The 25658-nt window shown below is 37.3% G+C and overlaps 1 protein-coding gene across 1 annotated transcript in view; it reads left to right on the forward strand.

The window, feature by feature from the left end:
* The first annotated feature begins 8567 nt into the window (after positions 1-8567).
* LOC117338946 (putative ferric-chelate reductase 1) overlaps positions 8568-25658 on the forward strand; it is a 29066-nt gene continuing 11975 nt past the window's right edge. Inside the window, exons 1-10 of the mRNA XM_033900311.1 lie at positions 8568-8622; positions 14746-14888; positions 15237-15328; positions 15695-15791; positions 17824-17919; positions 18644-18809; positions 19707-19823; positions 20488-20603; positions 21781-21867; positions 23219-23375. Of these exons, the coding sequence (XP_033756202.1) occupies positions 8568-8622; positions 14746-14888; positions 15237-15328; positions 15695-15791; positions 17824-17919; positions 18644-18809; positions 19707-19823; positions 20488-20603; positions 21781-21867; positions 23219-23375 (1126 nt within the window). The remainder of the gene's footprint in view (positions 8623-14745; positions 14889-15236; positions 15329-15694; positions 15792-17823; positions 17920-18643; positions 18810-19706; positions 19824-20487; positions 20604-21780; positions 21868-23218; positions 23376-25658) is intronic.

The raw sequence follows: 25658 nt of genomic DNA on the forward strand, positions 1-25658 counted from the left end.
TATTTCAAATATCAGGTGACCGTTAACAACCGTTCAATAAGGCTTTCTATTGCATACCACGTGGCGCTAGTCTTGTGTTGCAGAAAATATTATTTTGTTAAAATTACAGATAGTTGTAATATTAACTAATGATCATGTATGTCTGTGGTACAGTAATAAGAGAAAAAAACCCGGATCTTTGTTTGTTTGTTTGTTTGTTTTTGCAAATACTTCTGAATACTTACATCAAATATGTAGCAAACACATCTTAAAGCATGCCCGTATATTACAGACATGTCGGTAGCTGACTCGATACTCGTCCTGGATACTCCATGGGTTATGTTAACTTCATGCTCGATACCCCATGGGTTACGTTAACTTCATTAGCGATACCCCAGGGGTTACGTTAACTTCATCCTCGATACTCCAGGGGTTACGTTAACTTCATCCTCGATACCCCAGGGGTTACGTTAACTTCATCCTCGATACCCCAGGGGTTACGTTAACTTCATCCTCGATACCCCAGGGGTTACGTTAACTTCATTAGCGATACCCCAGGGGTTACGTTAACTTCATCCTCGATACCCCAGGGGTTACGTTAACTTCATCCTCGATACCCCAGGGGTTACGTTAACTTCATCCTCGATATCCCAGGGGTTGAGTTAGCTTCATTAGCGATACCCCAGGGGTTACGTTAACTTCATTAGCGATACCCCAGGGGTTACGTTAACTTCATCCTCGATACCCCAGGGGTTACGTTAACTTCCTCCTCGATACTACAGGGGTTACGTTAACGTCATACTCGATACTTTAAGTGTTGCATTCACTTAGGCCCTATTCACCCCAAGAACATGTTATGGCGAAATCGAAGGCTTACAACTTGCTATTAGATAAGTGTCATAATACGAACCTGACCAATTGCTAAACTGTAACAATTCGTTTGTAAATCACGGTGAAGTAACAACCCTGTCCAAGTCAATCAAATTGAATGTATTGTGACCTCGACATTTGTTTGATGAAATTAAACAGTTTGTCTCATCCACAAGGTGACAGTGACAGAGTCTCCAATTTCACCATGACATATTCCAATGGTGTAGGGAGGGGAAATGACGTAGCCCCGAAAGTACCTTTAATTGATAATAACAGATTGATATTGACCTTTCACCTTCATACACAAAAACACAGACCAGTACTTTGAGACCAATAGGCACTGTCTATTTGATTACAGTCTCCTAATCTGAACAACTCAGTGTACATACGCTTCATTGAGCATTTTTCTGATAAAGGTGACTGAGTGCAGTCACCAGGACATTACAAATAAACGCAATACTGATTAATTATTGACAGGCACGACCTGTGTATACATGCACATGGACCTTTGGTCAATGCCTGTCAATGAATTATTCTTATAAAGTTCATATTAAATATTTTATTATCAAATATTATGTATACATGTATATATAAGCAAAATGTATGAATGATGTGTGAATGTTTATGTTTGAGTAATCTCCCGTAAATGTTAGTTATACATGTAATTGTTTCATTTCATGGTAAATGTATATATTAATTTTATATTTATACGATCCAATTGCCACCATAGGAGAAAATGTATATATGCTTGGCCTGTTATTTAATCCTTTTGACTAATACCATCAAATGTCAATTAAATTTGTTGAAATGAAAACAATACTGATGAGATATACAAATGTACTGGTTTTGAACTCGGTGTATTTTCTAATTGCTGGGGAAAATGTACAAGAATGGAAGGATGAAATGGTCACAGAATCAGATTTCAACAATCGAATTGCGGCAGATTAAGTTACTTGGCCTTCATCTCCTATTGTAATGTGTATGATAAACAAAATTACCTCTCCCAATAATTGTTTGATACATAAGAACGCATACACTGCTGTATCAATATCCTTCCAACGCGACAGATAATGCTTGTTCCCCTGCACTGCAGGTAGGGCGTAAGAATTGTACCTGCTGCCCCCATTGCATGATCGTAAGAGGCGACTGAATTTGGGATCTTATCTGTTCTTTTCTTTCTTACAAACTGTCTTCTTCCTAATGTCTCCCTCGACAATGCCTCACTTTTGGCCTTTAGTTGAGCGTTCGCCGCTGTGAGGAAGGCTTTGGGTTCTGTCCCCTGGCCGAGACATACCAGAGTCTTTAAAAATGGTAGTTGCTACTCCTGCTTAGCGCTCAGCATATAAGGAGTGGGACGACTGGTTCACCCGTTGTCAGTATAATGTGACCGGTTGGGGTGTGCTGCTGGGTGTCTTCGGCAGTATGCTCCAGTGAGGTAGCACTATAAATCGGCAAAAGTTCCGGCCTATCACAAGGAGACTTAACACGAACATACCGCAGCCTCCCAAAACACACATACGCACTCACCACACACATTCATGTCGCACGCACGGGAGGCCGTCCTTAAATGACCTTAGCTGTTAATAGGACGTTAAACAAAATAAACCAAACCAAACCAAACCAAACCAAACCCCTGCAGGTAGGGCGTAAGAATTGTACCTGCTGCCCCCATTGCATGATCGTAGGAGGCGACTAAATTTGGGATCTTATCTTTTCTCTTCTTTCTTAACAACTTTCTTCTTCCTAACGTCTCCCTTGACACTGCCTCACTTTTGGCCTTTAGTTGAGCGTTCGCCCCTGTGAGGAAGGCTTTGGGTTCTGTCCCCTGGCCGAGACATACCAGAGTCTTTAAAAATGGTAGTTGCTGCTTCTGCTTAGAGCTCAGCATACAAGGAGTGGGACGACTGGTTCGCCCGTTGTCAGTATAATGTGACCGGATGGGGTGTCCTGCTGGGTGTCTTCGGCAGTATGCTTCAGTGAGGTAGCACTATAAATCGGCAAAAGTTCCGGCCTATCACAAGGAGACTTAACACGAACATACCGCAGCCTCCCAAAACACACATACGCACTCACCACACGCATGCATGTCGCACGCATGGGAGGCCGTCCTTAAATGACCTTAGATGTTAATAGGACGTTTAACAGAATAAACCAAACCAAACCAATTGTTGTTTGAGGCAAAATATTTGCATCGCGTGTATGATGGTAAGGTTATTTTATTCAAGCTTTAACGAAAATAAAACTGAAATAGAGATGTTAATGGAATATGCAAAAAAAAAATATGAAACTGAAATCTAATTCAATTAGCGTATAGTACCTTATCGTAACAACAAATAATTGGTGAATTAACATAACCAAAATGCAAGTTTGTAATCAGCAATATTATATAAAAAAAATGATGGTAGTAATCTTATTTGTAATTCAGAGCACGAGTTTAAGCATGCAAAAGCTCTTATACAGCATAAATGTAACTGCTAAGTAAACAGTTGATGTAGTTGTAAAATTTCCCGTACAGTATATTCGCGCGGAGGTTCATTTGAAGTACATAATCCCATCATGGCTATTATCACACCGATGCTTTAACCATAAAACTATATCTCACTACTATCGATCACCAATGGTTTGTAGGCAGACCAATCAAACGAATGGCAACCTTTCCTGTACAACAATTAACATTTCCGTAATAAAACATTCATCAAAAACACTGAAATGTCAAAGGCACCTGTCTTATGTAGAACATGGAAGAATAACTACATAGAAAATACCATGATTCTTCAGGATACTCAATATAATTATTTGACATCTTGATTTATGTGGACATACGGTTCTTGTAGAATAAGTGCGTGGTCTAGTAGAAACCTTTTAATGCAATGGTAAATAACGTTGTCCGAAAGATGTATTTGATTAAGTCATGACAAGCATCGCTGAGCCAGATAAATCACCCGATGTTTCGTATGTATATTTACATCCAATACAGATTAGTTGTGAGTGGCTTCCAGTATTGAGGCAAATAGAAACATGAAACAATTGGGTTATTGGGTCATTGTGAAGACATTACCATAACGATAGTGCAATAATCGCTCTCTCGAAAAGTGGGGCTTCTGAAGAATTTGGGTTATTCTCCCGTGTCCCCTATTTAGGGGATATTGAAGATACCAAAAGAGGTCGTCTGCCGGAATCGCAAAACATGGGATCTTAAGTCTTTCCTTTCTTTCCTGACTGATCTGACGTTCTGTGTTTTTTTTCTGTATGTGTCTCCCTGACACTCGTCGTGATATGACACGTTCTGCTGCGAGAAAGTTAAAAGCCTTAAAACAAAAACAAACTATCTATATCCATCTTATGTAGACGACAATCAAATTTTGTCCTTGGCTTTGTTAATCGGTATTTTAGCCTAACATGACTTGGACACCTACAGTATGTGTTAGCAATTTCTGGTATGATTTCCGAAATAAAATCGTTTTCCAGACTATTCGTTATGAGATATAATCGAATAATATATGTCTACCACGGTGGATTTCTATGATGTTACTACACTTTGCAAAGACTACGACATTAATCATATTGGGTTATCGAAATGAATTTCCGAAATCAGTTTGCCACTTTCTCTAAAATCAAGGATGCCTACTCCCCACGGATGTGGCGTTGTATCGAATCCAAATAGCGTAAACCATGTATGGTAGTAAACTTTTAAACTAGTGTTGCCTGCGTCGTAAAACAAATTACTGGCACTTGTTGACAACCTCATGCACTGTCTGGAATAATGTTTGATAGTGTATTCGGATTTTAATGGTTTCAGTTTACCATCCTCGTTCAACACTTACACATATACATTGTATCATAATACTTGTAATTTGTAATTAAACGAGTTATTGTCGTTGAGCCCGCGGCAGGCTCCCTTACACAACATCAACGTTTTCTTAGACTTTCCTCAACAGTTTGTCTTTGACGGAGCAGTTTCCTCTTGGAACGAATACTATCCTCATTTCTATTATTCATTTTCCAACATTTACTTCACGAAATATATCGACCTCTGACTCCAGTAATAAGGACAATTTTTGCGCCGGCATTAGGTGTGTGATCCATGAGGCATCGAAGTGATTGAAGTAACACGTCTGGTTAGGTATGTAAGGGTTATGTCCCCTTTTCTATATATTACCTGAAACATTTTTAAATGCAGTGTCTTGATTTGTGTATCCGGACACTAAGCACTTAGGGCTGGTAGTTGGATTTAATAATAAACCAGGGTAGTATTTTTTAGACTTGCTTAAAACAGTAATGGTGTATTGATCAACACGTTTTTGTAAGGTATATACAGTGGGTTCCTTACTTCGACGTACAAAGGACTTTTGAATTTATACATTCTATTGAAATTTAATTATTTAACTGTTGATTCTGTTATTATTGACCATGTACGGTTTTCTTCGAGAAAACATCTCCAAATGTTGCTAACAACGTATAGAGGACGACTATTGGGGAGATTCGCTCGTCGACTCTCAAGAGAGTTCGTGCAAATTATCTCCAGCTTTGCGAGACATGATTTGTGAGCAAACACACACGGTCGTACGATTTTAAGTGTAGTATTGGGATGTACTTTTGATTGATGGAGTTGGTTTGGTTTGGTTTATTTTGTTTAACGTCCTATTAACAGCTAAGGTCATTAAAGGACGGCCTCCCGTGCGTACGACATGTATGCGTGTGATGAGTGCGTATGTGTGTTTTGGGAGGCTGCGGTATGTTTGTGTTAAGTCTCCTTGTGATAGGCCGGATCTTTTGCCGATTTAGAGTGCTATCTCACTGAAGCACACTGCCGAAGACACCCAGCAGCACACCCCACCCGGTCACATTATACTGACAACGGGCGAACCAGTCGTCCCACTCCTAATTTGCTGAGCGCTAAGCAGGAGTGGCAACTACCATTTTTAAAGACTCTGGTATGTCCCGGCAAGGGGGACAGAACCCAAAGCCTTCCTCACAGGGGCGAACGCTCAACTAAAGGCCAAAAGTGAGGCATTGTCAAGGGAGACATTAGGAAGAAGAAAGTTATCAAGAAAGAAGAGAAAAGACAAGATCCCAAGTTTAGTCGCCTCTTACGATCATGCAATGGGGGCAGCAGGTACAATTCTTACGCCCTACCTGCAGGGCAGGCCCGAGTCTCGCGTGAGTTGCTTTTAATATTAAAATGGTTGATGTTTTGATTAAATAAGTATTTTCTTTAGGCTCTAGGATTCAGACTTTTTCACTTTTCTATCTTCCTTAATATTCTCTCTTTATTCCCTAATGCAGATTATTTTTAGATTTTAAATCATCCGAGCTAAGGTCTTCATCTTTATGTGTTTACGTTAACTACTTTAAAATGTTATGCTTATTCTTATAGATACACGAAGATATGCTTAGTGTGGATACTGGATGGAATAATCAGGTTGTTTGTCTGTCTGTCTGACACGTATTGTCCAAACAACTTCAACGACACTTGCGGACGAATTTTCACAAAACATCATTTGATTGTTAAGGAGCATGTGTACAAAAGTACATGTAGACGTGCATGCAGCTGTTAACAGTGTTTTTGTTTGTAATTTCGGTTGCCATAGTAACCTAGCCACTATACACAGGTTCTGTGTACTAATACATATATTTTAGACATTCAGTGTTTCCAGAACTTTTGCCATGGACATACAATTGAGGCTTCTTATTGTTGAATATTTAGATACTGTCTCATTACGCTGAAGTTTTTTGAGGGATAGTAAATATATCTGTGCTGTTTTATGCAAACGAGGGGAAGCAGGGATATTAGTTAGCCATTGGCTTACAGTTCGAGTTCTTCCTTATATCTCACTTGACACTGCCTCACTTTTTGCCTTTATTTGGGCATTCGCCCCTGTGAAAAAGGCTTTGGATGATATCCCCTGTCATAGAAAAATAAGTCTCTAAAATGGTAGTTGTTTCTCTCAACGCTTAGCATTTTGGGGTATGGATGAGCGGTTGCCCACTGTCATGATAATGTGACGAGGCGTGCTGTTTGTCGTTGGCACGTTGCTTCAGTGAGGTAGCAACATTAGATGTAGCATATTTCCGGTTTATTTCGCCTCAAAATGGGCTTTATATTCCGGTTTACTTCAGAACGCGACGATGCAGTTGGGTTTTAGAACAAGGCGTTCCATTGGATGCTATATACTTCCAGGGCACGCGTATTTTGGTAAAAAACAAAGATTGTTTCTTGTGGCTGTGCGGTATCAGTATCTGGCTATGTTAATCAAGTACTTCAGAACGCGACGATGCAGTTGGGTTTTAGAACAAGGCTTTCCATTGGATGCTATCTACTTCCAGGGCACGCGTATTTTGGTAAAAAACAAAGATTGTTTCTTGTGGCTGTGCGGTATCAGTATCTGGCTATGTTAATCAAGTGCTATATTGGTAATTGCTCTGTTCTCGAATGAAAGATGAGGTGTCGTCTACATTCCATATTTAAAGTTGTTTACCTCGACTCATTTTAAGTGGATTGACACTGTCTATTAATTTTGATCACGACGTCAATTATTTCTCTAAAAGGAACGTTTAATTATTCCAGCGGTGCGCACAACGATTCCTGTAGAATCTATATATCTTAACAATTCGTACATTATCTTATAGTAGGCAAATCACATTACGAAGATTACAGCTCATCAGTGAATCAGACTTACAACGCATCAACTCGTTATTACTTATGAGTCGAGTGAAAAATATATTTGTAGAGAGGCCATTTTGAACTCACCAATATATCCATCGTTAGTGATATATCAACAAGACTTGAATAATTTCGGTGGTCACCATATCATTTTCGTTTGAATCAGGTAAGCACTATTAGTGAATAAAATATCTTGGTTTCTAGCTTTATTTTAACTGCTGAAATATTTTTGTTTATTTTAACTGCTGAAATATTTTTGTTAAGTTTTCGGCAGCCCAGTGTTATACAAATATCTTATTACAGAACACTTTGGTTTACATTCCCCCGTGTACCGTAATTTCTTGCGTATTGCCCACGGGCTATACGATTTTAAACATTGAAAATTGCCTTCTGCGGGCTATCTGATGAAGAGGGCTATCTGACGAAATGTTTTCAAAAACCATTGAAAACTGCGGGCTATACGACATATATTAAAAGCATGATTTGATTAAATACAGATTTTCACAAAATTTAATAAAAAAAAATGAACATACATTGTAATTGTCCGTCATCACAGTACATCCACCGGAATATCAAATCACGTTTACTGCTGATCAAATCTACTCCCACCCATCGAAATCAGATGGCTCCGAATCACTCACAAATAATCCTAACTGATCCCTGTCCAGTCTTGCTAAGTCTGATCATAACTGTAGATATACACCGCCCACTATCTCTTTGAGCAGTAATCCATGACAAAAGTTCTTTTTCTAAATCCGGCCATAAAGATACTCCACAACGTCTAGCCCTTCTTGATCGGGGCAGGTGAGAAAGATCGTCTTTTTTCTGGCGCCATTGTCTCACGGATTTTTCATCAACTTCAAATTGGCGCCCTGCCTCCCTGTTACCATGTTCTTCAGCATATCCAATGACCTTTAATTTAAATTCTGCAGTATAGCTATTTCTCTTCCTTTTTAAAGGGCTCTCTCCACTTTCATGGCGAATGCGCCGTCGAGGACTAAACGTGTTTATGTTATCTCTCCTGCTTACAGCTTTTGGTGTAGAAGGTGCCGACATGGCTGTCCAGTTAATAATGGACGTAATTGGATATTCTGACCAGTACAAATCATGTAAAAACAACTCACAACTAGACCCCGAGCCCGAACGTTTACATGTTTTACGATTGATATACATTTTATATAGCTACCCGGTATATATAAGTAAAATATATAGTATATCCTTGTAATTGGTTGAAAATATTAAAAATAAAAACAGTAAAACATTTCTGCTTTGTCCCGAGCGCTTTCGCAGCTCTTGTTGTTTATTTGTGTGTATATATATATATATGATAACCCGCGGGCCATGCAACGGAGCGGGCTATCTGCAGAATTAAAAACATAAATACCAAATTTTGGTCAGTGCGGGCAATCTAACGGAGCAGGCAGTACGCCAAAAATTACGGTACTAGGGAAACTTGATTGTGTGAGTTTATGATATGCACCGTGATCCCAGATACGAAGACCACTCCGAGTAAAGAAAAAAATGAGAATATCGACATGCAGGCCTAGCTGTTTTTGTCAATACAAAACGATGGTATTAAGCTGTTTAGATGAAGACTAATCTTAGTATGGAACTTTAATGCTAATTGCTTTTTTTCCCATACATCGGGAAATGTGTCTGTGATGAAAGACTTTGATTTATAAGTAGACACACGGGATCCGTATATACATGTCGGTTTCTTTAAAGCTAAGGCACCAATATTGGTCTTGTGTTTTTGTATATCATGCACGGCATTACCTGAATACTAACGAAAATCAAATCGCAAAAACTTTGATATTTTGTCAGGTATTGAATTTGAACCTCGTGAGGGTTTATCTTGCATTGAGGTATTAACTGGTGTTGTAGGTATGATTAAAGAACAAGTACGCCTAATCTTTCAATGATCCAGCCTCTAAGTGTAGTGCCATATTTTGTTACTATCACAGACTTCTAAACATATCGTCACTAAGGTGTAAACTGGACGTGTGCACAGTGTATATTGGCTGGTATGTAATTACTTTCATTGTATATTGAAAATGGTTCTGCATATCGCTTATATTTGATTATTCGCATACAAGATTATAAAATGTATTGCAACCCGATGATATCAGTGAATTTTAGATTATTTTTACCTTTGGACATTTAGTTAGTTAGAGACTATAATTGTTTTGCTTTAGTCATAAAAATCAATCGCATTTCTTTGTTCTCCAAAACGTAGGGAACTACACTCACAGCTAAGGTACATGGGTAAAGTACAATACATATATCAAACCCAACATTTTGTTGATACGTACGATATGAAAACATAGATGTATACACAAATGTTCATGTAATTATACATGAATAGGTCCATGCAGATAATTAAAATTTCTTTTTTATTTCCACAATTAATAAAATGTTATACACGACTTAAATTACGATTGTAATCTATATACATCTTGATACGACTCATTCCGTTTTATTTTCTTTTCGCAATGTAGATCTTCCGATCTTACGAAACGGCAAAGATGTGCGATACGATCGCAAAAAAGTGATGTTTTGGTGCGTTGTGCGATTCCACAACTTTACATTGCTATATTCCTTAAAGGTCAAATATAAAATGTGTAAATAATCTCCCGTGTTATTTTATTTTTTATACATTGTGTCCTATAATTCAGACTTATCAAAATTGACACCTAAATTCATAGGATGCATGCCTCGGTTCACCGGATGCAATGAACCAACTACCGTCGAACACTTTTTATTGGGTTGCATTGATCTAAGGCCTTTAAGAGAAAGATTTTATAACATAGCAAGTCTTAACATTCTTTTCGAAACTATAAGAATAAAAAAAAACAAATACTAAAAGCTGTCGATTTGTTTTTCATTTTAACTCGCCATTTATTGGGCCCTAATGACATTTTTGTTTGTTTTAATTTGTTTAACGTCCTATTAACAGCTAGGGTCATTTAAGGACGGCCTCCCGTGCGTCCGACATGTATGCGTGTGGTGAGTGCGTATGTGTGTTTTGGGAGGCTGCGGTATGTTCGTGTTAAGTTTCCTTGTGATAGGCCGGAACTTTTGCCGATTTATAGTGCTACCTCACTGAAGCATACTGCCGAAGACACCCAGCAGCACACCCCACCCGGTCACATTATACTGACAACGGGCGAACCAGTCGTCCCACTCCAAATATACTGAGCGCTAAGCAGGAGTAGCAACTACCATTTTTAAAGACTCTGGTATGTCTCGGCCAGGGGACAGAACCCAAAGCCTTCCTCACAGGGGCGAACGCACAACTAAAGGCCAAAAGTGAGGCATTGTCAAGGGAGACCTTAGGAAGAAGAAAGCTGTTCAGAAAGAAGAATAAAGATAAGATCCCAAATTTAGTCGCCTCCTACGATCATGCAATGGGGGCAGAAGGTACAATTTTTATGCCCTACCTGTAGGGCAGCCCTAATGGCATTTATAGATTGATGGGCCGTTAAGAATTTAAAGCTAGCACGGTATATGTTTCTAATTCGTACAGAAATAGATAAAATGATATCGAACACTATGCAAAGGATCTTCACAAAGGGCTCAAATTGATAAACTATTGATCTAAGGAATCACCACCGAAAATTAGGCTAAAACAGGGTTAGCACGGGCCTTGAGAAAGCCTTGAATTTCACATTGGGCCTTGAAAAGCCTTGAATTTCATTCTGGGCCTTAAGAATTGGATTACAGCCTTGAAAAATCCTTGAATATTAAGGTTTCATTAGGATAAGTGAAACGCTGGCCACTGATCATTTTGATTCAACTTTGTCTTTATTATGTCGCCTCCCCTACAGATGTTGATAATTACCATGTCAAGTTGTATTTTGATCAAATGGATAGTTGTAAATCGCTTTTTTGTTCTCTTGTTCCCTCTCAAGATAACATAGATGATGGGTAAATGGACCTTGGATATTTAATTAAGACATTGAAAAAGCCTTGAAATGGCCTTGAATCGTATGAACCCTGTAAAAGCATTTTTACATGTTTATCAATTCTGTTAATTAACCTTTCAATGTACAAAATTTGGTATAATCTCTTTTATAATAGACCATATCTATATTCTATAATCCCATACTACTCTTTTATTGTGTATTGTAGAAGGCACACACGAACTCGGTACTGATTTCCAATAAAGTCTATTTGCAGTTTATACAGTATATGTATATCAAATAAAATGTATATGGACAGTAGGCTGGGAATCTGCGCCATTGTATTTCTGACAATAAGAGTAGGATGTTATATATTATAATACATCACCAAATGTAATATACTTTACTCTAGTACCACTATCAGTTTTGTTCGATCGTCTTCTATTTAATTTGAAGTGAATACATTATGGCATTTAAACATGTACTTATATACAACGGAATGTGTATTTTTCTGAATTGATTAGAGATGTTTTATAATGAATATGTAAACAAGTGGGATTTGTGATTTTGCCGAATGTATATGACACACAATAATCGTAAAAATATTTCAATAATGTAGGTAAAACTACATGTACTTAGATGAACTATAGAACATATAAAGTATATGCTCACTCACAAATTTAAAGTGCAATAACCTGGGTAAAAGTACAAATATATTGTTATACCCGAGTAATTTCAACCAGAGAAGAAAGGCGTATACTTCAAAGTTCCTCAAACTATAGGTATTAGCATGTCTACAGGTAATAGTTTGCCATTGGATAAAATAATATGTAACCTGTCCATGTAAATCCTTCAATCTTGATTTGATTTTATATGTTGAAGTTTTAATGCGTTTATATTTTAATTTGATGATCCTAATGTGCATGTGATTATAATGTAAATCTAAAAGTCTAAACATCAGGTTTCGCTGGTCCAAAAGAACACCGAATGTTACAAATTTGAAGGCCCTCTTGTTTCAGCATTGTCATACACGACCGTATCAAACCGCCTACACGAGTTATTATCATGTGTTTGTAATCATACTGATTTTATGACACCGGTATCTTCATGTAGTTCAGGTGTATAATCACAATAGAGCATACACTGTAGCACAAAGCATCCATACGCAACAGGGAGTACATTATGACCTGTAATGCCGTGTTAGTATGTGTACATGTTCTGTGCGTGAGATTTAGGAGAGTGCTTTTACTATATTAATGTAGCAGTGTGAATAAAAATACATCGGTGCAGATATATTTTCATCATTGTATCTGCGCGATATAACTAAAAGATGATTTGGTTGTTGGCAATACCATTTTCATTTGCAACAGGTAGGTATCATTTTATATTTATAAGAGAAGTGTATTTGTAAATGTTACATATTTTCTAATCACATATCATCTCTTCTTCCTTGACACCCTATCTGAGTGACGGGTACTGAGATGACACATCACTGCAGTTTGATTGATTATGCGACCGATAGTGAATATACATGTATTACATTGCTTCAGATGCCATTCATCTTAGTACACCAGTCTTTTGTACAATATTATGTGGTATATCAGTACGAATATTTAATTTGGTTAAGTGACGCGTTACTAGGAAGTAACATTCCATTAAGTGATGCGCACTTTCAAGACTAAATGCACGCCATGGAAGAAACTATCATAATAAAACTTTAAATTCGAATTAAGATGTAGTTTCACATCAATTAAGCCGCCTTAAGTTCTGAAATGGGAAACACGTTGGAGAATTAAGGGAAAATGCTAAAAGGAATAAAATCATGAATAAAGTAGAGTTTTGGACACAGAAAATTAACTCTTCGTTTTTATCTTTACAGTGATGTGTCGTTCCGATGGTGTGTCTCCCCTTTTTTGCATCTCGATGTTTCCCGTCCACGATACAGCGACACAGCAAACATCACCATCGCCGTTTGTGATCCGCGTTGGTGTTTCTTCTTTCCGGCCATTGCAACATGTAAATGGTCAGTATTGAGATATAATGTCCTATTTGTTTTACTACTTTACAGCAATAGTGAATACTAGCTTACTAACTAAAAAACTTTAATTTCCTGCTAACATATCTACAACTAACAAAAAAATAATGGTTAAGCATAAATAAATCATAACAACCCTGTTGAGCGTTTTATTTATTGTCGGCTCGCGAGTTTTTGCATTGGAAAATCTGAGAAGGAAACACTACCATGAATACGCGTTGTATACACTCACCATAGTATCCCTATTTCTTCATTCATCAATTTAATGTAGGCCATGTTTATTTAAACTGAAAAATGATTTATTATGAATTTATTTTGATAAACATTTCAGTTATTATTTTCTTATTGTAGTAACTTATGTTTTAAGATCGTCATAACAGGCACTGAAATATAGCGAGGGAACTACGCTTTATTGCAATTACGGTAGTGCTGCTCACAGTCAGATACGACAGATAACTTACTAAGAAATACTTTTCGAGAGAAATTTAGACCAGACATCACGCTATTAAACCTACACGATGAATGGAGTCTTTGTTATAGGGAAAAGTTCCGATTGGATGGTTCTTACATTACACATTCTTATTTACTTATTCATAGCTTGCAACGAAAAAATAACGATAAAACTGTTTTTATTGGACTGAAACGATCTACATTTTGTACAAACAACATGTTATTTATTTTACCGATACCTCTGTTTTCTGCCCTGCAGGTACGGCGTAAGAATTGTACCTGCATGATCGTAAGAGGCGACTAAATTTGGGATCATATCTTTTCCCTTCTTTCTATACAACTTTATTCTTCCTAATGTCTCCCTTGACAATGCCTCACTTTTGGCCTTTAGTTGAGCGTTCGCCGCTGTGAGGAAGGCTTTGGGTTCTGTCCCCTAGCCGGGACATACCAAAGTCTTTAAAAATGGTAGTTGCTACTCCTGCTTAGCGCTCAGCACATTTGGAGTGGAACGACTGGTTCGCCCGTTGTCAGTATAATGTGACCGGTTGGGGTTGCTGCTGGGTGTCTTCGGCAGTATGCTTCAGTGAGGTAGCACTATAAATCGGCAAAAGTTCCGGCCTATCACAAGGAGACTTAACACGAACATACCGCAGCCTCCCAAAACACACATACGCACTCACCACACGCATGCATGTGGCACGCACGGGAGGCCGTCCTTAAATGACCTTAGCTGTTAATAGGACGTTAAACAAAATAAACCAAACCAAACCAAACATTTTGATATTTTGTATATATGTGAGCTGTTAAACTGTATGTTTAAATGCCTTCTTTCTATTATGTTGCAGTAACCCTGGTGGCTCATGATGATCGCCCCTTCATCGGTGTTATAATGAACGTCCACGTAGCTGATACAGATGACCTAGTTGGAAGGTTCCTTTCGTACTCTGACAACAAAACAAAAACCGGGAGTTGCTCAGGGGACTCAATGGTATCTTTCCAGATAAAACAATTAAATACACTCCATATAACAACGGTGTATACAACACGAGTGTTTACGTTATAATTTCTGATTTTGCTGGGAGATATTGATTATCTATTTCGTGTGATATATGCTTTATATTGCAGAGTGAAGTGAAGTGTTATTTTTTTGAGAATTGACAAAATATATCCACTAATAGATACATTATCAGTATCATATACTAATTGTAATATGTTTGACCTTTCTAATAATGCACTTGATTCTCCTTCTTTATTATGTTTTCAATTTTAAGGCGCTTGATATTATTTGAAATATATATGAAATTATAAACCTATTTCAATTAAATGTTATTTTTAGAATTATATAACTCACGCGAATAACTTGGCGGTGACCAAAATGGAAGTGACTTGGGTCGCACCTGAGGAAGAAATTGGAGATGTAACATTCCGGTATGTTTTATTGAATAAATGAACAAATAATTAATCGAAATAAAATTTTAAGAGACAATATTTAAGTTTAAATAACATTACAAAATATTCGTTTAATTTGATAGATAGCTAAATGTAAGTGACTTCAGTTGGAATATGGTCGTGTGTTTCCGCCATGCTTATACATCAAAATTCGACGGATGATTTCCCTTTTTAAAAATGGGGGAGAAGTTAATTACCTATAAATAATTACATACATTACGAAAAAATATCTGAATTTGTTGGAGCGGAATATCAAAATATACATGTTAAAAAGAGAGATACTTTCTTACATAGTTTGTACGCTTAATTAATACACATGTCTGTATGATTCTATATTACTTGCAGGGCGACGTTCATGGAATTATTTGATTTATTTTGGATAAATGTCAAAACAGATCTCATATCAAAACTACCGCTATCAGCACCGGTCAAGGATAAAGAGGTATGCTAAAATACCACATGACAATTTGTGGACATTTACTCCGTAATTGGCCGTCAACTGAAAACGTAATAACATAAATACCCATTTAAACAACAGTTTATTGTAAGGTTCGTAATAAGTGTTTAAATTGTATTCCCTATTTTGCTGAATTTCGTTATATGCATTTTAAAAGTGATATTTCCTTCATTTTCTTATAACGTCTTTTTTAATTCATGAATTCTAGGATTATAGATCCATTTGCTAAGATGTAAAATCATGACGACGTCATGTTGAAATATTCAAAATGAATTTGAATTATTGTGTATATTATCTAATTATCCTCGTGATTTAAATCAAGTGAACATGGTTATGAGTTTTAATTCGGGATCCCAATAAAATACAATGAACTAGCTGTCACGCAGATGGAGATTTGTACCTGCTGTGCTGCTCCAACTGCATGGTCGTAAAAGGCGGCTAGATTTTGAATCGTATCTTTTACTTCTTTCTTGACAACTTTCTTCCTAATTCTCCCTTGCAATTGCCTTACTTTTGACTTTTAGTAGAGAGTTCACCCTGCAGTGAGTAAAGAAAGGAACGGTTCTCTCCAATGTCCCCTACAAAGAAGACTCATGAGAAAATTCCCGATTTTTCAGGTAGAATGGTCCCTTTTAATCACCTTTTACGATAAACACTCGGTGTAATACAGCGGGCCTTATTCTAGTGCTCTCCGATGTCCCTTGAACACAAGATTTATGCCCCATTTTTGGTCTTCAGTTGAGCGTTCGCCCCTGTGTGGAAGGCTTTGGGTTCTGTTTCATGGCCTAGACATACCAGATTCATTAAAATGGTAGTTGCTACTCCTGCTTAGCGCTCAACATTTTGGGAGTGGGACGACTGGTTCGCCCGTTGTCAGTATAATGTGACCGGGTGGGGTGTCCTGTTGGGTGCCTTCGGCAGTATGCTTCAGTGAGGTAGCTCTATAAAACGGCAGAAGTTCCTGCCTATCACAAGAAGACTTAACACGTACATACCGCAGCCTCCCAAAACACACATACGCACTCACCACACGTATGCATATCGCAAACACGATAAGCCGTTCTTAAATTATATTACATGTAGCTGTTGATAGGACGTTAAAGAAATAAAACCAAACCAAACCAAATTATTGAGGAAACCTCTCCCGACACGGCTTGGGGGTTGATTGGCTGATTCGCTCCTTGTAAGAATAATGCGACTGAGTGAGGTGTCCTGCTGGATGTCGTCGGCAGTATGTTTCTGTGAGGTAGCACTATAAAGTCGACATTGGTTCCTTGATATCGTACCTCCTCCGAAAATACACCCACATGCACCGCATATTTCCATCTTGCACACAGTAGAGGCCGTTCCGATCAAAGCGGTAGTTGTTGATAGGAGTTAATACTGTAAAATAAATCAAACAAATCAATAAAAAAATCTTTCTGTAGAAATGCTTTGCATTACCTGCTTTAGATTTTTTTAGGAACCGCTGACCTTGCATTGGAGGAATGCGGCTCAAAAATCGGGTGTTTGCTTTACCCAAGCTACTGTTTTGGCTCGGAGTGTGACATTGGCGCCACATATCAGATGTACTCGAAACACGCCAAATTTAAGATGTGGGCAAGGGCACCCGAAAACACCTATGTTTCCATTGGGTTTTCAGATGATCGACTGATGGTAACGTGTTTTAGAAGTCACACATGAAAATCAGTGTTTTTGAAGAGTAGAGGGTTGTTTAAAACTTTGAATAATGGGAGAAGTGACCTCCTCAGCAATCTACATACAACCATCATTACATATGTACTTAGATATCATTTGTAAAATCTGGAAATAGCGGTATCAATAAACAGTTCAAAATCATTGATGCCCTTTCAAGTAGGAAATCCTGTTTAAATACTGTGGTGAATTTTTCAACAGGGCATGTCTTTTTGAAATACTAGTATTCAAAGTGCAGACTGTAAGTGCGAAATCTACTCCACAAACAAGACGAATGTTTCGATGATACTACATTTATGATATGTCTTTTATTGCTTTACAGGGCGACGATCAAACTATTACATGTACATATGCAAAAGGAAAGTCTACATTCCAATATGGCATTAATGTAATAGAACAGAACTATAGACAGTCAAAGGTGAGAGATTAAAACAGTTTCTACCAAAATAGGTGGGTGTTATTCAACTTCCAAAGCATGAAATAATCAGTTCAAATGTTGAAAAATATTCAGTTTATACCACAAGCGGAATAAACACTAAATGCGTTTCGATTGGTTGACACGGTGGCCTTTGACCGGATTTTTTTTTATCACGTAGTTCAATGCAACACTTGAAAGCCGCTCCATGATGTCCTTGAAATGATAAAGTAGTTTGCAGTTGTTTTGTTTGTTATATTCTTGAATATAATGACACCGTATAAACCTACGTATTATTTTGCTAGAATTTGTAATAAATTTCCATACATTTTCAAATTTGTCAGTTTACCATATTAATTAGCGGCATTTTAAATTCGGTCATATCCTTAAACCACACCTGATATTAAGAAAATAACACACGTTGACACAAAAAAGTGTACATGTAAGATGATTTGCCATACTCGATATTAGGAAGGATAATGGTATTTCACGCTATAAGTGCCGATGGAAGCATTAGCAGAGACATAAGCGTAATACATGTAGGTACAAGTAATAGTATAGTGACCAAGTAGCCATGCAGCTATTTTTGTAATAGAATGAGACTTTACATGCTAAATATCTAATTATATTTCAAGGAGTTTAAATTATTCGCAAAGGGCTTATTAAAATATTCTTTAATGTGGAAAGAAACTTCAGTAAATTAATATTTTATCTTATTCTTTTCTAGAGAGGACGGTTGACACAAATGACCACTTCGTATCGAGACGGGAGTTTATACTGCTCATTCACGATGCCAATCGTCATGAATGCTACAGATGAAAGTGGACGTACAGTGACCTATGATTTACACAATCCCTACCACGTGATGCTGGCATGGGGACGACTACATGAGGGTAATATTGACTAGACATCCCGTACTATTCCTGTGTGAAGGTGTATCAATACTGTAGCAAAGTAGAGTTATAAGGGAGTTGTTTTCTATATTACGGGTAACATGAATGTACGGTAGCTTCGTTATAAAACAATATGACTTTACAGCTGTACATGTAACAACACCGTTGTCATTATAATGTGACCGCGTGGGGTGTCCTGCTGGGTGTCTTCGGCAGTATGCTTCAGTGAGGTAGCACTATAAATCAGAAAAAGTTCCGGCCTATCACAAGTAGACTTAACACGAACATACCACAGCCTCCCAAAACACACATACATGTACGCACTCACCACAAACATGCATATCGCACGCACGGGAGGCCGTACTTAAATGACCTTAGCTGTTAATAGGACGTTAAACAAAATAAACCAAACCAATGTACTGATTAACTCTCTTCTGTTTTCAAAATGATAATGTAAAGGAAAGTCACAACACTAATTGATGCGAAATCATTTATTTGCAATAAGATATATATATTCAAACGTTAAAATAACTGCCGTGTTAATAAATTCTCCCAACTGTCCGTGAAAGAGTTCGGCATTTAATTATGATTTAAAATACAACATCGTTTACTTCAAGCAGCAAAGCTTAAATATACTTAACACGAACATACCGCAGCCTCCCAGGACACACGTACGCACTCACAACACGCATACATGTTGCACGCACGGGAGGCCGTCCTTAAATGACATTAGCGGTTAATAGGACGTTAAACAAAATAACCAAACCAAATCATGGTTTAATCGTAGAAAAAGGAAAACACATTTTCAAAACAACCCATGTTCTTCAACAAAGTGTACCGTCGTCGCAATATCATATTATTCCTTCTGAAAAAAGGCTATCTGTTTTGTTATTAAAGGTACTGATGTGATCACAAAACACGACGAGCTGCCGATACAATCTATCAACAAGATACATTTCGACGCTGTTGAAATCCATCGAGCAACTGCTCTGCCTCTAATAACCCGGATACACGGTAAGATGAACATTACGACATTTCCATTTAAAAGTAGAAAATACATATGGTGAAATACGTCAATAACCAAAAACAGTGAAATAAATTAGTCTGATATACGCAATTAAAATTTTACGGAAATTTTGTATTTTGTTTTTAATCATTTCAAAACTTTTAAATGAAAAAAGTACAATATATCGGTTACTGTAGTCGGAATCGTATTTTGGTGTTATTTTTATATGAAGAGGCGGGGTTCCGGTTCGTAATGTCGGATATCTATAACGGCTAAAGGACAAAGGATTTGAGATAGTTTTTTTAATCTTTCTGATTAATTATCATATGAATGTATATTTCGATTTTTTTCAATAATTGAAACAACATGTGTTATCTTCAAAGTGAAAGATATGGGTCATAATTACATTTCTACGAGGATTGCAGTCTTAATCAGTCTAACCGATATAGACCTTTCAGACACACATGCATCAAATGACTTTTTATATTACTGAAAACATTTACATGTACCAGTAAGTCACATACAGAAAACGAATCATGAAAAATGTTATATTTCAAATGACCAGACAAAAACAGTTTTAAAAAATATTTATATATAATTTGTCTTCGCGAAATTTGAATACGTTCTGGACAAAAGCTCCAGAATCTAATTATCGTGTTAAAATGTTGAAAGGGATTCTGATGCTGACTGCCTGGATACTCTTCGTAGGTGTAGCAACTGTCGTTGCTCGGCACTATAGACCCATGTACCCAGCAAAACTCGTATGTGGGACAAAAGTGTGGTTTCAGGTAAGGAATCAATATATAAATCTCCTTGCGACATTTAGGGGGAAAGTAGCATGAGAACTGGTATAATGAAAACTTCTAATTTGTACCATGTGCATGAACTTATTTATGCATAATGCGAAAATGGATAGATAAGTAACATTAGGGGTTTCCGTCCGTAAACAATATATTTTCACTGATTTCCTAGAAGCCTCAAAACGGATTTTACCTGAAATGTTGTAAAACTTACCATGATCAGTTTTAACACAAACCCCAGGCGCATGAAGGACGAGGTAACAAAAACGTTTACAATCTTGTTTTGTATACGCACATGTGCTGAAAAGTCGCAATTTTTTTAAGGTGGGGACTTGTGCATTTATCAAAATTGTGAATTTCTTACTTCTGGGCTTAAAGTTTGCCTCTTGGGGAGAGGATGGTTACGTTAAGAGTAGTTTTTATTTGGTTCTTTTTCATTTGGATATAGTCACCCCAGGAGGTATAAGCCTGAGAAAACAATTGACAATGTTAAAAGTTTGATTTGGCTACAACTACGTTTCATAGAAACGGCCTTGATAAACTTAAGCAAAGTTTTGAATTTCAAGATAATATGTACTTTACTTTTTTATAATTATATAATACTTTGAATAATATTTGTGTTGAGAACATTTGAATATCAAAACAATCAAATATCTGTAAATATATCTGAACGTAGGTGACTGTTAAGGACCAGGATCCTTTTGTTGAAATGAGGTTTTTTTAACATCGCATTAAAAATACCACTACATGTACTAAGATGTTAGCCTTATTAAACAAAGTTACAGACTTGATTGATGTCGCTTTCCAGATTTATACATTTGTTTAGTCTCTGTTTGATTTCTTGACGTTCAATTATGAATTGCAACAAATGATCCGTTGTCAAAAATGACGAAGTCCTACAGCGGCGAGACAGCAGTAAAGTGATGTTTTGTGTTCATTGTGTGGTGTTTCCGTTATCTACAAAAACAATTGTACGTTATTAGTTCAATCATTTGATGCTACATTGAAACAGTTGACGAAAAGGAAATTAGAGGCCACGCTATCTATACAGAAAATGTATACGGGAAATCTTCCTGTATTCAAGTCAGATATTTAATCTTGTTTTCTTAATGATTCCACATTGTAATAGTATATAATTTGTATTAGTTATCTGTTTCTTATTCAGATTCACAGATTCACAGCCATCACAGTTTTCATTTTCACTGCAGTTTCATTCGTAATTATTTTCTTTAAAGTAGATGGATTGTCAGACGTAAGTATCATTATTTTACTGTAAATGATTGCATAAACATTCATTATACTATTTAGTGTATACATTTTCAGCTGTTATACTATTAAATGTATTCGTTTTAGCCGTCATACTATTAAACGTTTTAGCCGTCATACTATTAAACGTTTTAGCCGTCATACTATTTAGTGTATTCGTTTTAGCCGTCCCACCCGGTCACATTATACTGAAACGGACAAACCGGTCGTCCCACTCCTAATATGCTGAGCGATAAGCAGGATTAGCAACTACCGGTTTTTTTAAAGACTCTGGTATGTCTCGGCCAGAGGACAGAACCAGGAGCCAAAAGTGAGACAAAGAAGAGAAAAGATAAGATCCCAAATTTAGTCGCCCCTTACGATCATGCAATGGGGGCAGCAGGTACAATTCATACGCCCTACCTTAGTGTATTCGTTTTAACTGTCATACTATTTATATTATTCGTTTTAGCTGTTACTCACTTTTGGCCTTTAGTTGAGCGTTCGCCCCTGTGAGGAAGGCTGTGGGTTCTGTCCCCTGGCCGAGACATACCAGAGTCTTTAGAAATGGTAGTTGCTGCTCCTGCTTAGCGCTCAGCATACAAGGAGTGGGACGACTGGTTCGCCCGTTGTCAGTATAATGTGACCGGGTGGGGTGTGCTGCTGGGTGTCTTCGGCAGTATGCTTCAGTGAGGTAGCACTGTAAATCGGCAAAAAGTTCCGGCCTATCACAAGGAGACTTAACACGAGCATACCGCAGCCTCCCAAAACACACATACGCACTCACCACACGCATGCATGTCGCACGCACGGGAGGCCGTCCGTAAATGACCTTAGCTGTTAATAGGATGTTAAACCAAATAAACCAAATTAGCTGTTACGTTATTTAATTTATATGTTTTAGCGATATTTCATTTATTTTAATTCGAAAGTAGCGAACATTTTCTTATTGTAAAATGTCCAAAGTATTATGCTCCATCAAAAATCTGTGGATTTAGAGTTATTCCAAGGTGTAAATGATTGGTATATTATGACGCAAAAATATGAATTAATACAAATGTTTACATAGTGAATCCCCGAGATGTTGAATATAAAACCATAAACAGAAAGTAATGACATGTAAAGTAAAGTCGATATCAGAATCGATAAAACGATGGTACACGATTAACTTATATATATCTTGTGCTATAAAAAACAACGAAAAAACAAAAACATGAAAAACGTTATGTACTCCGTGTATTACGTTTTTTGCGTTATTGACTCCCTAACATAATATTTAAAAAGCGGCGTTAGAAACATGCATAACCTTGTAAAAGTACAAAGAAAATGGCTTCTCCAGTTTTATTTTTCCATTTCAGCACGTTGGTGTCCACAGCTGGTTGGGTATCGCCGTGATGTCCTGTGTGTGTCTACAAATGATCGGAGGTCTCCTAAGGCCGTCCCCGGATAACCGTGTTAGACCAGTGTTTAATTACCTACACTGGGGTATAGGCAAATCAGCTCAGATTCTAGCAGGTAAAGAAAGAATCTAAATACATGTCCCTAGCCATTACTTTGCATTATGTCTATACTATGTATGCATAGAAACCTTATTTGTGTCTTCATGGCAGGGACAACGCTATGAGAACAAACGAATGTGCTTAACTATTTCATTCTGGAAACCTATGAAATTGGAAAAATGGCGGCTAATTATGTTTAAAATCAGCTTCCAATAAATAACAGGTTAATTAACAACCAATGAAATAGTGATGCAACTTTGACAAATGATGTCAGTCAAAATATAAATACAATTATGTGTCAATTTAGAAATGATGCAAGCAATTTGAACACTGAGTTCTTTGTTGTCCACTTTAAAGATTTGCCTCCTCGGTAAGAAAACTGCCGAGGAGGCAAATCTTTACATCATTATTTCTGTACGCTATTCAACCATTCACGATTAATGTTTAGAAATCAGCTGATTGATCAAAACATTTCCCATGACTGCCTATATTTTAATATAACACGGCCTATATTTTAATATGTAGAGGATATCTAACAGTGTCTTCAGTAATACCAAATATATTTCACGAGTGGGGCTAATATTTTGATATTTTTCACGAGTGCGCAGCACGAGTGAAAAATATCAAAATATTAGCTACACGAGTGAAATATATTTGGTATTACTGAAGACACTGTTAGATATTCTGTTTATTACATTTTTTATCAACGAAAAACCTACCCCGTATGCTAACTAGGCCTACAGCGATAATTTGTAAACGAAAAAAGTAGTTTCCCCTGTCGAGGTGCTGACATATATATCGGGCTTTCTGATTGGTCAATTATTTTGGTATTTTCTAATCATTAATTTGATTGGTCAAATCAGCAAAAGTGATATTTTTCACTAGTGAAAAATATGATACTTTTGAAAAACATCACTTTTATAGAATGAATAATTTTTGATATTTCACTGGTAAAAATGTAATAAAACACGTTACTTCATCGATGTAACGAAAGTGATGATGAAATTAATGTATTTTATTACAGTGTATATCGGAGAATATTATTGATATTAAAAAAACAAACAAATAACTTGTATACCTGAGCTGGTAAGGACATAGAGACACACACTATGTATTGTTTATATGTTTGTTTGATAATGTCAGTGACTGCATCATACAGTACCAGTTATATCAATCGTATACATTTTACATGTGCAATTACATGTGATGAAAATGAAAACAGTGATGCAAGTCACATCCTGCAGCTTTGCCTCTCGGGTAGGGAGTCTGAATTGATCAGCTTTGTCTCTCGGGTAAAGGGAGTGTGAATTTATCAGCTTTGTCTCTCGGGAAAAGGGAGTGTGAATTTATCAGCTTTGTCTCTCGGGTAAAGGGAGTGTGAATTTATCACCTTTGTCTCTCGGGTAAAGAGAGTGTGAATTTATCAGCTTTGTCTCTCGGGTAAAGGGAGTGTGAATTTATCAGCTTTGTCTCTTGGGTAAAGGGAGTCTGAATTTATCAACTTTGTCTGGGGTAAAGGGAGTCTCAATTGATCAGCTTTGTCTCTCGGGTAAAGGGAGTGTGAATTTATCAGCTTTGTCTCTCGGGTAAAGGGCGTCTGAATTTATTAGCTTTGTCTCTCGGGTAAAGGGAGTCTGAATTTACCAGCTTTGTCTCTCGGGAAAAGGGAGTCTGAATTGATCAGCTTTGTCTCTCGGGTAGGGAGTGTGAATTTATCAGCTTTGTCTCTCGGATAAAGGGAGTGTGAATTTATCAGCTTTGTCTCTCGGGTAAAGGGAGTGTGAATTTATCAACTTTGTCTCTCGGGTAAAGGGAGTGTGAATTTATCAGCTTTGTATCTCGTTTAAAGGGCGTCTGAATTTATTAGCTTTGTCTCTCGGGTAAAGGGAGTCTGAATTTACCAGCTTTGTCTCTCGGGAAAAGGGAGTCTGAATTTATCAGCTTTGTCTCTCGGGTAGGGAGTGTGAATTTATCAGCTTTGTCTCTCGGATAAAGGGAGTGTGAATTTATCAGCTTTGTCTCTCGGGTAAAGGGAGTGTGAATTTATCAACTTTGTCTCTCGGGTAAAGGGAGTGTGAATTTATCAGCTTTGTCTCACGGGTAAAGGGAGTGTGAATTGATCAGCTTTGTCTCTCGGGTAGGGAGTGTGAATTGATCAGCTTTGTCTCTCGGGTAGGGAGTGTGAATTGATCAGCTTTGTCTCTCGGGTAAAGGGAGTGTGAATTTATCAGCTTTGTCTCTTGGGTTAAGGGAGTGTGAATTGATCAGCTTTGTCCCTCGGGTAAAGGGAGTGTGAATT

The sequence above is a fragment of the Pecten maximus genome, chromosome 12 (assembly GCF_902652985.1).
Source record: "Pecten maximus chromosome 12, xPecMax1.1, whole genome shotgun sequence".
Classification (NCBI taxonomy): Eukaryota; Metazoa; Mollusca; class Bivalvia; order Pectinida; family Pectinidae; genus Pecten; species Pecten maximus.